The 15,803-nt window shown below is 43.2% G+C and overlaps 1 protein-coding gene across 1 annotated transcript in view; it reads left to right on the forward strand.

Annotated features, from left to right (window-relative positions):
* Positions 1 to 15,803, forward strand: part of LOC117509347 (coagulation factor VII) — a 146,568-nt gene that overhangs the window by 63,633 nt on the left and 67,132 nt on the right. The window contains exon 6 of the mRNA XM_034169017.1: positions 6,085 to 6,362. Coding sequence (XP_034024908.1) covers positions 6,085 to 6,362 — 278 coding nt within the window. The remainder of the gene's footprint in view (positions 1 to 6,084; positions 6,363 to 15,803) is intronic.

Consider the following 15,803-nt stretch of genomic DNA (forward strand, 5'->3'; position numbering starts at 1 on the left):
CTGATTATCTCAGCAAAGGAGAAGTGCTCACTATCACAGATTTAGACTGGTTTGTGAACAATATTTGAGGGAAATGGTGATATTGTGTATGTGGAAAAAGTTTTAGATCTTTGAGTTCATCTCATACAAAATGGGAGCAAAACCAAAAGTATTGCGTTTATATTTTTGTTGAGTGTATTTGTTTAATATGCGCATTGAAGGACATACTGATCAAAAATGACTCCAAGATTTCTCACAGTATTACTAGAGGTCAGGGTATTGCCATCCAGAGTAAGGATCTGGTTAGACACCATGTTTCTATGATTTGTGGGGCCAAGTACAATAACTTCAGTTTTATCTGAATTTAAAAGCAGGAAATTAAAGGTCATCCATGTCTTTATGTCTGTAAGACATTCCTGCAGTTTAACTAATTGGTGTGTATCCTCTGGCTTCATGGATAGATAAAGCTGGGTATCATCTGTGTAACAATGAAAATTTAAGCAATGCTGTCTAATAATACTGCCTAAGGGAAGCATGTATAAAGTGAATAAAATTGGTCCTAGCGCAGAACCTTGTGGAACTCCATAATTAACCTTAGTCTGTGAAGAAGACTCCCCATTTACATGAACAAATTGTAATCTATTAGATAAAGATGATTCAAACCACCGCAGCGCAGTGCCTTTAATACCTATGGCATGCTCTAATCTCTGTAATAAAATTTTATGGTCAACAGTATCAAAAGCAGCACTGAGGTCTAACAGGACAATGACAGAGATGAGTCCACTGTCTGAGGCCATAAGAAGATCATTTGTAACCTTCACTAATACTGTTTCTGTACTATGATGAATTCTGAAACCTGACTGAAACTCTTCAAATAGACCATTCCTCTGCAGATGATCAGTTAGCTGTTTTACAACTACCCTTTCAAGAATTTTTGAGAGAAAAGGAAGGTTGGAGATTGGCCTATAATTAGCTAAGTGATGGCTTTTTAAGTAATGGTTTAATTACTGCCACCTTAAAAGCCTGTGGTACATAGCCAACTAATAAAGATAGATTGATCATATTTAAGATAGAAGCATTAATTAATGGTAGGGCTTCCTTGAGCAGCCTGGTAGGAATGGGGTCTAATAGACATGTTGATGGTTTGGAGGAAGTGACTAATGAAAATAACTCAGACAGAACAATCGGAGAGAAAGAGTCTAACCAAATACCAGCATTACTGAAAGCAGCCAAAGATAACGATATGTCTTTGGGATGGTTATGAGTAATTTTTTCTCTAATAGTTAAAATTTTATTAACAAAGAAAGTCCTGAAGTCATTACTAGTTAAAGTTAAAGGAATACTCGGCTCAATAGAGCTCTGACTCTTTGTCAGCCTGGCTACAGTGCTGAAAAGAAACCTGGGGTTATTCTTATTTTATTCAATTAGTGATGAGTAGTAAGATGTCCTAGCTTTACGGAGGGCGTTTTTATAGAGCAACAGACTCTTTTTCCAGGCTAAGTGAAGATCTTCTAAATTAGTGAGACGCCATTTCCTCTCCAACTTACGGGTTATCTGCTTTAAGCTGCGAGTTTGTGAGTTATACCACGGAGTCAGGCACTTCTGATTTAAGGCTCTCTTTTTCAGAGGAGCTACAGCATCCACGTTTGTGCTCAATGAGGATGTAAAACTATTGACGAGATAATCTATCTCACTCACAGAGTTTAGGTAGCTACTCTGCACTGTGTTGGTATATGGCATTGGAGAACATAACAAAGAAGGAATCATATCCTTAAACCTAGTTACAGCGCTTTCTGAAAGACTTCTACTGTAATGAAACTTATTCCCCACTGCTGGGTAGTCCATTAAAGTAAATGTAAATGTTATTAAGAAATGATCAGACAGAAGGGAGTTTTCAGGGAATACTGTTAAGTCTTTAATTTCCATACCATAAGTCAAAACAAGATCTAAAGTATGATTAAAGTGGTGGGTGGACTCATTTACATTTTGAGCAAAGCCAATTGAGTCTAATAATAGATTAAATGCAGTGTTGAGGCTGTCATTCTCAGCATCTATGTGGATGTTAAAATCGCCCACTATAATTATCTTATCTGAGCTAAGCACTAAGTCAGACAAATGGTCTGAAAATTCACAGAGAAACTCACAGTAACGACCAGGTGGACGATAGATAATAACAAATAAAACTGGTTTTTGAGACTTCCAATTTGGATGGACAAGACTAAGAGTCAAGCTTTCAAATGAATTAAAGCTCTGTCTGGGTTTTTGATTAATTAATAAGCTGGAGTGGAAGATTGCTGCTAATCCGCCCCCTCTGCCCGTGCTACGAGCGTTCTGGCAGTTAGTGTGACTCGGGTGTTGACTCATTTAAACTAACATATTCATCCTGCTGTAACCAGGTTTCTGTAAGGCAGAATAAATCAATATGTTGCATTGCAGCAAACTATTGCTGTCATACTGGATGAAGAAAAACCATCATAAATGTATTGTTTACTTATTATCATACTGTCAGTATAAGTAAAGTGATTTTTGCAGGGTAGATGGGGGTCTGTTCCAGGGACGTCGTTCTTTTGAATACATTTGATCTTCACTTATTGTGGGCTCACTTACCCTGTAGTTCAACAGCAATTAGGACTCTAAAGTTTGATTCATTCTTCATGCTACTAAAACTTGAAACCACTTTGCTGTAATATTTAGTGGATAACAATGATTTGAACACGTCTTTATTCATTCTTTCCCGTCGAGCTGTTCATCCAGTGAAAATCACACTGTTTCAGATAATCATATTTGTCAATTTCATGCTAGATTTATATTATTCTGTTGATTCCTATCTGACACTCTTTGTATTTATGACCTAGTTTGTACAGATATCCAGGGGGTTAAGTTATTCTGTTACATCGGTGCCGCCTACTATGGCTAGAACCCTGGTCAAAGCCTGTCACTCTGATTGGAGCATGTAATCCTATTATCACACTTTGTTCCTAAACAACCTGATCAGACAGCCTCCCGCTACCTCTGAGTTTTGCTCAAGTAGCCTACAGGACCACATCGTCTGCACAAAGCAGTGATGAGACTCTGAGCCCACCAAACTGGAAACCCTCCTCCCCCGACTACGTCTCGATATCCTGTCCATGAATATCACAATCAGGTTTGATGACAAGACGCAGCCCTGGCGGAGGCCAACCCCCACCGGAAATGAGTCCGACTTACTGCCGAGCACCCGAACACAGCTCTCGCTTTGTGAGTACATAGATCGAGAAGGAACCCCTCACTCCATACTCCCGCAGCACCTCCCACAGTATCTCCTGGGGTACCCGATCATATGCCTTCTCCAAGTCCACAAAACACATGTAGGCTGGATGCACATACTCCCAGGCACCCTTCAGGATCCTTGTGAGAGTGAAGAGCTGGTTGGTTGTTCCACGACCAGGACGGAAATTCCATTGTTCCTCTTCAATCAGAGGTTCAACTATTGGCTGAACTGTCCTTTCCAGCACCCTGGAGTAGACTTTACCAGGGAGGTTGAGTAGTGTGATGCCACTGTAGTTGGCACACACTCTCTGGTCTCCCTTTTTAAATATGGGGACCACCACCCCAGTTTGCCACTCCTCAGGCTCACTGTCCCAGACCTCAACGCAATGTTGAAGAGATGTCTCATCCAAGACAATCTCTCCACACCCAGAGCCTTCAGCATTTCTGGATGGATCTCATCAACCCCCGGGGCCTTGCCACAGCAGAGTTGTTTGACTACCTCAATGACTTCCACCAGGGAAATTGATGAAAATCCTCCATCAGCTTCCAGCTCTGCCCCTACTATAGAGGGCACTCCGGTCTGATACAGGAGTTCCTCAAAGTGTTCCTTCCAGCGCTGGATTACATCCTCAGTTAATGTCAACAGAGTCCCATCCTTACTGTAGACAGCTTGGATGGTTCCCCATTTCCCCCCCCTGAGGTGCCTCACGGTCCGCCAGAAGCACCTTGGTGCCGACCGAAAGTCCTTCTCCATGGCTGCTCCGAACTCCTCCCACACCCGCAGCTTTACCTCCCCCACAGCAGAGGCTGCTGCCCTTCGGGCCTGTCCATACCTTGGAACTGCCTCCAGAGTCCTCCGAGATAATATATCCCGGAAGGACTCCTTCTTCAGTTGGACAGCTTCCCTGACCACCGGTGTCCACCACGGTGTTTGAGGGTTGAGGCACCTAAGACCTTCAGGCCACAGTTCCCCACTGCAGCTTCAGCAATGGAAGCTTCAGACATTGCCCATTTTGGTTCAATGCCCCCAACCTCCACAGGGATGCTAGAAAAGCTCCACCAGAGGTGTGAGCTGAAGATCTGTCAGATAGTGGGCACCTCCAGATATTTCCCAGTTCACCCCCACTACCCATTTGGGCTTACCAGGTCTGTCCAAAGTCCTCCCCATCCTCTGATTCAACTCACCACCAGATGGTGATCAGTTGACAGCTCTGCACCTCTCTTCACCCGAGTGTCCAGAACATGCAGCGTCAGATCAGATGATATGATCACAAAATCGATCACTGATCTTCGGCCTAGAGTGCTCTGGTACCATGTACACTTATGAGCATCCTTATGTTCGAACATGGTGTTCGTTATGGACAGTCTGTGACTAGCACAGAAGTCCAATAACAAACAACCTTTCGGGTTTAGATTGGGGAGGCCGCTCTTCTCAATCATGCCTCTCCAGGTGTCTGTCATTGCCCACGTGTGTGTTGAAGTCCCCCAGCAGAATAATGGAGTCCCCCCACCGGAGCCCCATACAGGACTCCATTCAGGGACTCCAAGAAGGCTGAATACTCGAAACCGCTGTTCAGTGTATACACACAAACAACAGTCAGTCCCCCCCCCCCCCCCCCCCACCACCCGAAGGTGCAGGGAGGTGACCCTCTCATCTCCCAGGGTAAATTCCAACGTAGCGGCGCTCAGCTGGGGATTTGTGAGTATCCCCACATCCGCCTGGTGCCTCACACCCTGGGCAACTCCAGAGAAGAATAACGTCCAACCCCTATCAAGGAGAGTGGTTCCGGAGCTGAGGCTGTCTGTGGAGACGAGGCCCACTAGATCCAACTGGTATTGCGCCACCTCCTGCACAAGCTCTGGCTCCTTCCCCCACAGCGAGGTGACTTTCCATACCCCCAGAGCTAGCCTCTGCTGCCCAGGTCTGGTCCGCTGAGGCCCTCGACTTTCACTGCCACCCATGGGACAGCGTACTTGGCACCAGCGGTTCCCCCTGCAGGTGGTGAGCCCACAGGGTTGCTTTTTTGTGCTCTGCCCAGCTGGGCTCTGTGGCAAAACCAGCCACTAGGTGCTCGCTGACGGGCACTACATCCAGGCCTGGCTCCAGATGGGGGCCCCAGGCTTCCTCCGGGCCGGGTCATGTTTCCTCTGCCTTGTTTTGTCATGGTGTCTTATGAACCATTCTTAGTCTGGCCTCTCTCCTGAGACCAATTTGCCATGGGAGATCCTACCAGGAGCACAAAGGCTCCAGACAACACCGCTCTCAGGTTCACAGTGGAACACAAACCTCTCCACTCCGATAAGGTGATGGTTTCCGGAGAGGAACCATCACCATCACGATTATCATTATTTAACAGGCTTTGCTATGCAGTTAAATCAATATGGGCTTATATTTATTTTATATTAAAAGATAAATATTATTAACTAGATTTTTTATAAGAATTGTGAAAGCTGACTATTTTTCCTTCATTTATGGCATCCCCCCTGGATGGACAGTACCCCTTTTGCCTATACTGCCTAGAGACTGTGCCGGCCCAGTTGACAAGCACTGTTAACTGTCATACCGGGCAAGAAGACGGATTATTTTGGCATTGTTATTCACTTCACTTTATTTTTTCCAGGAGTAGTCGCCAAGTGATTAGTTTGCTTTGTTTCAGTGTGGAAGATTGGGACGCCCCTTGCCCATTCTCCATGTTATGTGGGCTTACGTGAGGAAGGGCATCCAGTGTAAAGCTTGTGCCAACTCAACATGCAGATCCACCTTGGATCTGCTGTGGTGACCCTGAGTGAAACAAGGAAGAAATCAAAGGGACTTAGTATCACTTCAATTTTTTTCATTTTATTCTTTTTCTTCAGTAACTTTTCCCTGTGGCCGTCAGAAGAATGAGGCAGTTTATCATTTCCGATCTCTCTCAAGTACCTCCACTAAGCTGAACATCTCCATGGGGCTTGATGCTGCCATGTTGGACTCCATCGACTGGACCAACTCAACAGAGAGTGATCATCTGGTGGAAAATATAACGTCTGTCCAAAGATGGTGGAACGGGACAGAAAGGGACTCAGCATCAACTGATGACTTCAATGCCCGCATAGTGGGTGGGTTCCTGGAGAAGCGAGGAGGGAGTCCCTGGCAGGTATGGAAGGTCCTGAACTTTAATTTTTTTAAAATATTTATATTAAAATGAGGTCGACTTGTTTGGGGTTTCTTTGACATGATGATAAAGTCATCATCATCAAACCTTTATTTAACCAGGAAAAGCTCACTGAGATTGAAAATCTCTTTTCCAAGAGAGTCCTGGCCAAGACAGGCAGCAAAAACACAAAGTTAACACAAACAAAAGAGACAAACAGGATAAGACATACATTGATACTCAAGAAACATGTTAAAAATAAGCATCATGTGATCATCAGTCCAAACATCTACAGACTGATGTTTCAGCCTCCAAGTCTTGTAGTAGTGCTTTAAAAGTGTTTAAAGAGACCAGCTCCTGAAGTTTCAGATCATTTTGTAAATTGTTCCAGGTGAAGGGTGCGGCGAATTTAAAAGCCTTCTTTCCCCGTTCTGTTCTGACCTTAGGAACAGACAGCAACAGCAGATCCTGGGAGCGCAGACTATAACTACCTGCGGCTTTTGTGCTGATAAAAACCTGGAGATATGAGGGAAGCAAGCCTAAAATACATTTGTAAATTAAAAGATGCCAGTGGCTTTTTCTTCGAGAAGACAGATCTGACCAACCAACACGAGAATACAACAAACAATGATGAGTTAGAGATTTTAAGTTGGTGACAAACCTTAAGGCACCATGATAGACAGAATCTAAAACACGCAGACTTTGAACAGAAGCATTCATGTAGATTATGTCCCCGTAATCCAACACAGACATAAAAGTAGATGCAACCAATCTCTTTTTGGCCTCAAATGACAGACAAGACTTGATTCTAAAGTAAAAACCTAATTTCACTTTCAGTCTCTTTGCCAGCCGCTGGATGTGAGGTGTAAAAGAGAGACTGTCGTCAACTAAAATCCCAAGATATCTATACAAAGACACTTGTTCAATTTGTAGTCCTTGAGAAGAAGTGATTACTGGCAAATTCTGTGATTTAGATTTGGAGTTTGAAAACAACATGCATTTGGTTTTGGCTGCATTTAAAACAAGTTTTAAGCCATTAAAATTTGACTGGACAATATTAAAAGCGGTCTGCAGCTGGGATAGAGCCAATTCTAATGTGGGTGCTGAGGTGTATAACACAGTATCATCTGCGTAAAAATTAAATTTAGCACCAGAAACATTGTAACATTATTTATATATAGAATGAAGAGGAGTGGTCAGAGGACCGACCCCTGCGGAACGCCCTTAGTAATTTCTAGCCAACTGGAAGTGAGCCCGTTTGATTGTACACACTGAGACCTATGTGAAAGATAGTTAGCAAACCAGTTGACAGATTGTGGCGAAAGTCCAACTCTGAGAACTCTTTGTAATAGCAGCGTGTGATCAACTGTGTCGAAGGCTTTGGATAAATCGATGAAAAGAACTGCACAGCGGTGATTACTGTCAAGAGAGTCAATTAAGTCATTAAGCACTTTTAAAGCTGCAGTAGTTGTACTATGTGATTTCCTAAAACCCGACTGATGGACAGATAAAATATTGTTGTTAAGAAATTCTCTGAGCTGATTACTAATGAGTTGTTCTTGCACTTTAGCTAGAACAGACAGTTTAGAGATGGGACGATAATTATTCAATATTAAGGGGTCACCCCCTTTGAACAGGGGGAGAACATAGGCAGATTTCCATACACTGGGGAGTTCATTGGTTGCAAGAGACAGATTAAAAATATATGTTAAAGGAGCAGCGACAAAATCAGCTGCAAGGTTTAAAAAATAAGGCTCTAATTTGTCAGGACCAGCTGATTTAGAGATGTTTAAAAGTGTCAGGGCTTTATGCACCTCAGAAACAGTGAAAGGAGTGAAACTAAAAGACTGGACAGAAAAGGGATGATCACAGGACCAGCAAGTGGCAGGATAATTATGAGTACTCTTAACAGATTCAAATAGGGAACCAGAGGCTATGAAGTGCTCATTAAAACAATTCAACAATTCAGCCTTATCAGTAATTAGGATTGAATCCTTCACAATGCAAGATGGCAACTCAGCAGCAGTATTGTTCGTATCCAAAGATTTGATAGTTTTCCAAAATTTAGAAGGATTGTTTAGATTTTTAGAGGATTGTGTGAGGAAATGATCAGTTTTGGCTTTCCTGATGGCTACAGTACAGGAGTTTCGAAGCTGCCTGAACCGCAGCCAATCAGTGTTGCTATGAGTTTTTCTGGCTTTTGCCCAAGCAAGGTTTCACTCATGAAGCAGATCTGTTAGGTGAGAGGTGAACCAGGGATTGTTCCTTCCTTTGACTCTAAAATGTCTGAGGGGAGCATGCTTATTAACAATATCAGTAAATCCATCAGAAAAAAATTTCCAGGCAGTCTCCACATCAGCAATAAGACCAATTTTGTCCCAGTCAAAATGAAACAGATCGTGAAGGAACCCTTGTTCTGAGAAGTGCTTCATATCACACTTGATAATGATGGAAGATTTGGTTTATGAAATTTTTATATTTCTAACAGTTGCAATGACACAGTGGTCACTGATGTCATTCACAAATATAGAAGGTGTAGAATATTTATGTGGAAAGTTTGTTATTATTAGATCAATTAAAGATGACTTGTCAGGAGCTTTCATATTGGGTCTTGTAACACCTTCAACAATCTGAAACAAGTTTAACGAATCATAATATGATTTGCAGTCATCAGATACTGGTTGCAACCAGTTCCAATTTAGATCACCCAGGATTATTAGTTCATTAGAATTCAAGTCAGCTAGAAGCTGCATCAAAGAGGGTAATGCTCCACTTTCAGCTGATGGTGTCCTATAACATCCAACAACAGTTATATGTAGAGATTTAGAAACCTCAAGAGCCAGTGCTAAGAACTCAAACTGCTTGCTTACTGCCTTAGAAAGTAGTACATTTACCTTAAATTTCTTCTTAGTGAAGATTGCAACACCCCCACCTCTTTTGAGGCGGTCAGTCCTATACACGTTGTAACCATCAATATGAATATCAATGTCAGAAATGGACTTGCTGAGCCAAGTTTCAGATAAAACAATGACATCTGCATCAGTTGAATGTGCCCAAATGTGAACCATGTCCATTTTAGCAATGAGACTGCGAACATTCAAATGAAACAAACCAAGACCAAATCTTAATTTAAAATCAGCCGGGGTGTCAAAAGTTGTTGCAGATTCTGGTTGGACTGGATATTCCCAGAAATCAACAGTAATAAAGCAACAAAACACCTTAGCTGGAGAGGATTACTCTTGAACTTGTCATGTTAAATTTTTACTTCAAAGATAAAGTCATGGAAAACATTTGGACTAACATTAAAGTTATCTTGAAGACACATGACACAGGTTAGACTGAACAGATCCAAAGAAGCAGTAAAGAACAGGGGAGTGATGCCACTTCTAACACTCTGTATTGAGTCCATACTACCAGGTATGATCATCCCCCTGTAGAATGCATCCAGTTCAAAAAGCACCGGGCAGGATTTTTCATTCCCGTGGGAGTGCGACGAGAAGCGAGAACAGCAGCAAACGATTCATCCCCATCTCCATTTCGAATGGGAATAAATCCGTATCACGCCGAGAAAGAAGGCAGCAAAATGAGCTCAAAACTGAACCCAGGTCAGCTCCAAAGTAATCCAGTCCAGGAATTTTCACTCGAAGTTGGGTGACAATGATGAGTGACATTTCACATAAATAGGAAGAGAGGCTGGTGCACAGATTAGATTAGATTAAATAAATTAGATTAAATCAGGATTAACCTGAACAGAACAGCACAAGAAATTTAGAGACCATTAAAAACAGAAGAAAGCACTTTCCTTTAGGGTGAGGAGATAAGGCCCATCAGAAACAACCAGCACGTCCAGCATGACTGGCTCCATCAGGTCCGCGGCCCCATGATCCATCCAGAGAGAATGATCCAGACCGGCGAATCCAGGGAAGATAATCCAATTCTTCCAAATCTTCCAAGGAAAGCGAAACCAGCAAAGGAGGTCTCTGTTCACATGCAATCCAGAATTTAGCGAGTCGGTCGGTGAAAGATGTGTGCACGATCAATGTACACAGTGCTCAGGGACAACAGCATGAGATACTCCCAAACCTTCAATCTCGCGCTAATTAGTTCATATGGTCCAAGATCCAAGCATGTTGTTTTGAGAACAGCTTAAATCACAGCTTTGTATAAAATTTAAGAACAGATCGAGAGTATCACAATTAACAGTCAGCACAGAGACAAACAAACACGCAGAGAGGTGTTGCCATAAAAAAAAGACGAACAAGTACATTTGAACTGTAGCTAGGATTAGGGTTAGTGGCAGGATTGGAACACACACAGACTTGACCCTGAAAAAGAGCACATGTTTTTGCACATTGTGGGACAAACTCTGTTGCTGCCTTTCTGTCAGTGGACAGCACATAGTTTGAAGGAAGTTAGGGAAAGCTGTTTGGATCGACCCTGGAAAAAGACAAACCACCTGCAAGCACCATGAGTCGTAGAGGCTGGCATGTGAGGCTGGATGTGTGGGTGCAATGGTGGTCGAGCTGGGTGATGTGGGGTTGTCCACTGCGCAGTGCTGCCAATGTCCAAATGATGCAGGCAGACACTGGGAACATCCTTTCACTCAGTAAACATGACCATCTTTCACTGCTTTTGGGGGAACTTGGAAAGCTCAGTACTGCAAAGGCAGCACTCTTTGAGGTCCACAGACCTGAAATTGTTCAGGTAGAGGTGGGTGGACACACCTAATTTGCAATGGTTAGCATTCAGATGGGCATGGCAGTTACTGCGGTTGTCCAGCTCTTTGTGATAGTATTCTGTATTACTCCTTTCATTGGGCTCATTGCACCGGATTTACTCATAAGGGGCTTGTAATGCGTGCAGTCAGAGGAGGCAGGTTTGGCTGTGCCTCACCTGTCACCATGGAAAGAAAAAATGAAAAAATAAATTATATATATTATATTTATCCAGTGATTTGTACTATAAAGTTATTTTTCCTTTTAACTTCACCTGTTTTAGATTATGTTTTTATTCAAAATCACTGAATTTTCACACTTTGCCATTCAAATACTGAGCAGAGACGTGAGGCAGCAGCCAGCCTGTCTCACTGTCTCTCTGTATGTCACCATTAAAATGGTCACTTTGGTTATATGAACTTAAATTCTATAGTTTAGCTGATGTTCATAATGTACAGTGTTTTTGTCAACAGCTGTATGTGTGTTTCATGTTCTGAGCGATCAGAAAACGGCTGCAAAAAAGGCACCAGGTGAGGCATGCAGTTCTCCTGGCTCATGGTAGGGGGCACTAGTGATCACAGGGATTCTTCTTGCAGCAACTCCTCTGCTGCAGAATAAGTGACAGCAAACTACAACTTACAGTTAGCAAGTTAAGAGCAGCGGCCCAATTATTTTACTTTCAGAATGGAGGATTACATATCCAAACTGACACAATTTTTAAAACTGGACTTTCAGTCGAAGCAGAAGGTAATAATTAAAGGAAGACCAAGGAGCTAAAAGGTTTATTTCAAGACTGCAGGACAGAAGAGCAACTCTTTTCAAACGTAGTGGGACATACGTAAAGTCTGGCTGAGTGGACGTCCAGCAAGAAAACACCTTTTCTGCTGCCTTCTTTTTTCAACTTCTGACTGTCTGGACTCAGATGGGATATTGTGACCTGAAGAATTTTCTCATCAAACACGAGCGGTCGACCGCTCACATTCAAAGCCAGAAAGGATGACTTTCTCCCCTGGCAGTGATCTCCACTGAGACAGAGAGACTTAAAACTGAAGGAAGATAAGGAACACTTACAACCAAGTCATCAATGCTTTTGTTCAGAAGGAGCGGCACATGTGGACGTCATTTATATGTAAAGGTAAGGGCAAAAGGAATTAACCTAGGCACAAACGTAGAAAGGAAAAAAGAAATGAACAAAATACAAAACCAACACTGCAAACCAGCTTCTTCAGCATGTCCAAAAGCTGCACCAGTAAAGGGTGCAAAGCTTCTGGGAAGCAGTGTGCATGCAGTTGTTGGAAACCAGACAAACTAGTGTAAACAATACAACGGCCCCTTTAATAGGAGGTGGCAGCTCGACATGCACTGCACACCGTGGTTCCTCGTGCCTGCTGGTGGAGGCACCCGCAGACAGCAGGACAAAGGGGAGTGCTGCGGAGGAATTCACAGCGAAGTCCTGTAACAACCCAGGCTCACAGGAGAGAGCCCCAAGCCCACAGCGCATGCCCGTTAGCACGCACTCCAATCAAACAGGAAGGAAACGCACACACGGGCCAGACTGCTGCCCTGGAAGAGACAACTGAAACACACAGCCTTGTGTGTAGATGTTGCCCAAACAGAGTCGCACCCGAGCGCACAGCACGCCGCCACCCAAAACCCCACTCCAGGTGGTGTGTGTATGCACGTGCACTGTGTGTGCTCTGAGCTTTCAAGGCCATATTGGCACTGCCCACCATCTGCCTTAAAGATACACCGCACACCAGTGGTGGGCACAGTTCCGCTAATCTGCTAACCACTAATTATCAAAGCTAATGTTTTCATTATCGGATTAGCTTTTCAGATAACTTTAAAAACCATCATCGGACCAATTATCTTCCAATAAATTTTGGTCTGATCATTTTTAGATCGCTAACATGTTTTTGCAGGTGAAGTAAATAAAGCTTTAACAGTTAAAAACCTATGTTAAGTCTGTTATCAAAGATTTTAGTGCTTACCTGTTAAATGTTTTGTTGCTGATAAACAGCTCTTTTTTTCTGTAAACAGAGGAGAACTGGTTTCAGGAAAAAACGCTCTATCCTCTGCAGTCAGAAGAACTGGTAATAAGACAACTGCTCTTGATTCACTGTGAGTCGCTTCCTGTTTGTGCTACTGTCTCTACTGCCATCTACTGGCCCGTAGTGTTCATGGCAGTATTCACCCTAAGTATTGAGATATCCCATAATCCTAATGTTCATCTACAACTGTCGTCGTGGATTCTGTTGTTTAAACCGCAGCAACTCTCTGGCGCACAAAAACCAAAACAAAAAAAAACTGGTATGCAAAGGATTATGGGTTAGGTCTGGGCGCCAGTAGATGGCAGTGTTCTATGCATTTTGACCCCAGTTATATCAGACGGTTGTCTAATAAGTTATAACAACTTGACTTTTGGCTTTTGCAAATGGCTTTTTTTTTCTTTTTTTTTTTTTTACATATGAATAAAATGACATATTTTACAAAAGCACATTCATATGTAAATACCAATACGTCACGTCACATTAACGTGTTGGTTTTTACATAGAATGAATGAGTCAACCAATCAGTGTAAGTGGAAGCTCATTTACGCATAATCCCTTTGGCATCTGTCTGTGTTTGTTACAAAACTTCAGAATTAGTGCATTATTTAAAATTAAAAGATATGTGTTATATTTTAACTTTGTACAAATGACAGAATTGACATTAATGGAGTTATTCTATCTGGATTCATTTGATGATTTTAAATCAAAACCAAAGCTCAAAACTGCTTTATTTTCCAAGACCTCTGCCTCACTTCAGCGGCTGTATTCGGTGAAGGAATAATGGCTTGTTTTGTGTGTAGAGTTGAGCTTAGCTCCTCTCAACTGCTTCACTGCTGCAAGTTATGTAGTAAACAGGAGCTTCCAGCAGGGGGCAGGGTGCACAAAGACAGAAGTGCTGACTCATTGTTTGGGGTCTGTCGTCGCCTTTAATGCTACCAGAAGAGATTGTGGTGTTAAAACTCAAAATCAGCTTGTTAGTAGTTTACTGAAAGTTATCGGTTATCAGTTAGTTGTAGCTTCCGATAAATGTTTGGGTGGTTTATCAGTTTATCTTTATAAAAGCTAACCTTTCAGTTAGCTGATTAGCTGTTATTGAAGCTAACTTTTTGGTTAGCTGTGCCCACCACTGCCGCACACCAACATGCCACACAGTGCATCTCTATTCTCATTCCATTTTCAGAGGCCCGTGTTAAGGACCTCCGCCATAAGAAAATAAAATAATACAAGCATGGCCCTTAGCTAGTCAGGGCCATGATTCAATGTTTAGTCATAAATTGGAGAAACACAAAGTGTTGTATCAACAAGGAGGGGGCTGACCCTGAGTGGTATATCCTGTCCTACAGACATGAGGAAAACATCAATTTTTTCCTCTACAAGACTGAGATGGTTTGGACATGTGCAGAGGAGGGACCCAGGTTATATAGGGAGAAGGATGCTGAGGATGGAGCCACCAGGCAGGAGGAGAAGAGGGAGGACAAAGAGGAGGTTTATGGATGTGCTGAGGGAGGACATGCAGGTGGTTGGTGAGACAGAGGAAGACACATAGGGTGAGACACACACAGGGTGAGATGGAATATGCTGTGGTGCCCCCTAATGGGAGCAGATGAAAGAAAAAGAAGAGAAAGCAAGAATAATAGACCAAAAATTGACATTTATCAGAATTAGAATCCAGAGGACAGAGTGAGATGGTATACAAATAATGAATGTTTCTGAGTTCAATAGTATGAATATTTCATGTGGTGAAAGCCGGAACATACCATTCAACGAGGTGAAGCTTGTTTGTCTTATGGATGATATCATTTCTAAATGATCCTATTTAACCTTTATTTAACTAGTTTAGTCCCCTTGAGATTGAGACCTCTTTTGCAAGGGAGACCTGGACAAATTTAAAGTTTCCTAACAGGTTTAGCAGGGTTGGGAACCAACCTATCTGGTTAAGTATTTTACCCATTGATAAACAGATTGTTCTCCCATCCCAGTACATTCCTTTCCTTCATCAGACTTCTGACTTGACGTCGACCTGTACAACCTTGAGATGATTTGATCATTTCTCCTGTAGTTATGAGTTGGTGAAATTTAGTTTCTACACATTCCATTGCCACCGTCACCCTCCCTACTGTCAGACATATCAGATATATTTTATTTTTTCATCCCCTGGTCCCAACAGGAAGATTTGATTTTACTGGGCAGATCTTGTATATGTGAGTGTAAATAGGGGGAGCCCCAGAACCACGCCACCCGGGCCACAGCCCCCGAGGGTGGGAGCAAACGGCAGCAAGGACGGGGAGCAAAGGAACCACCGTAACCGAATCCAAAGCACAAGGTAGGGACCACCGAGCCACATGAGGGTGGGGCCCAGCCCCCAGACAAAAGGCCCCCAGTGCCAACACCCGCACCCCACCGCCACCACCCACCCCCACAATGGGCCACAGGACCCTGGGCCCCACAGGCCCAGAGCAGGGTCAGGGAACCACGGCAGAACTGGTGAGGCAGACCCCCTACCCCAGACAAGCACAGCCACCCGGGCCACCCCCACATGCCACACTCACCCTACCTGCCAACCCCACCATAGTTGTTACAATTAATCTCCCTTGCTGTGTACGACCCCCTAAATGTGCAAAGATAAAGTGTTGCATTAAAAGCAGGGCAAGAAACGGCAGGTGGCAGACTACCGTGGG

The sequence above is a fragment of the Thalassophryne amazonica genome, chromosome 4 (assembly GCF_902500255.1).
Source record: "Thalassophryne amazonica chromosome 4, fThaAma1.1, whole genome shotgun sequence".
Classification (NCBI taxonomy): Eukaryota; Metazoa; Chordata; class Actinopteri; order Batrachoidiformes; family Batrachoididae; genus Thalassophryne; species Thalassophryne amazonica.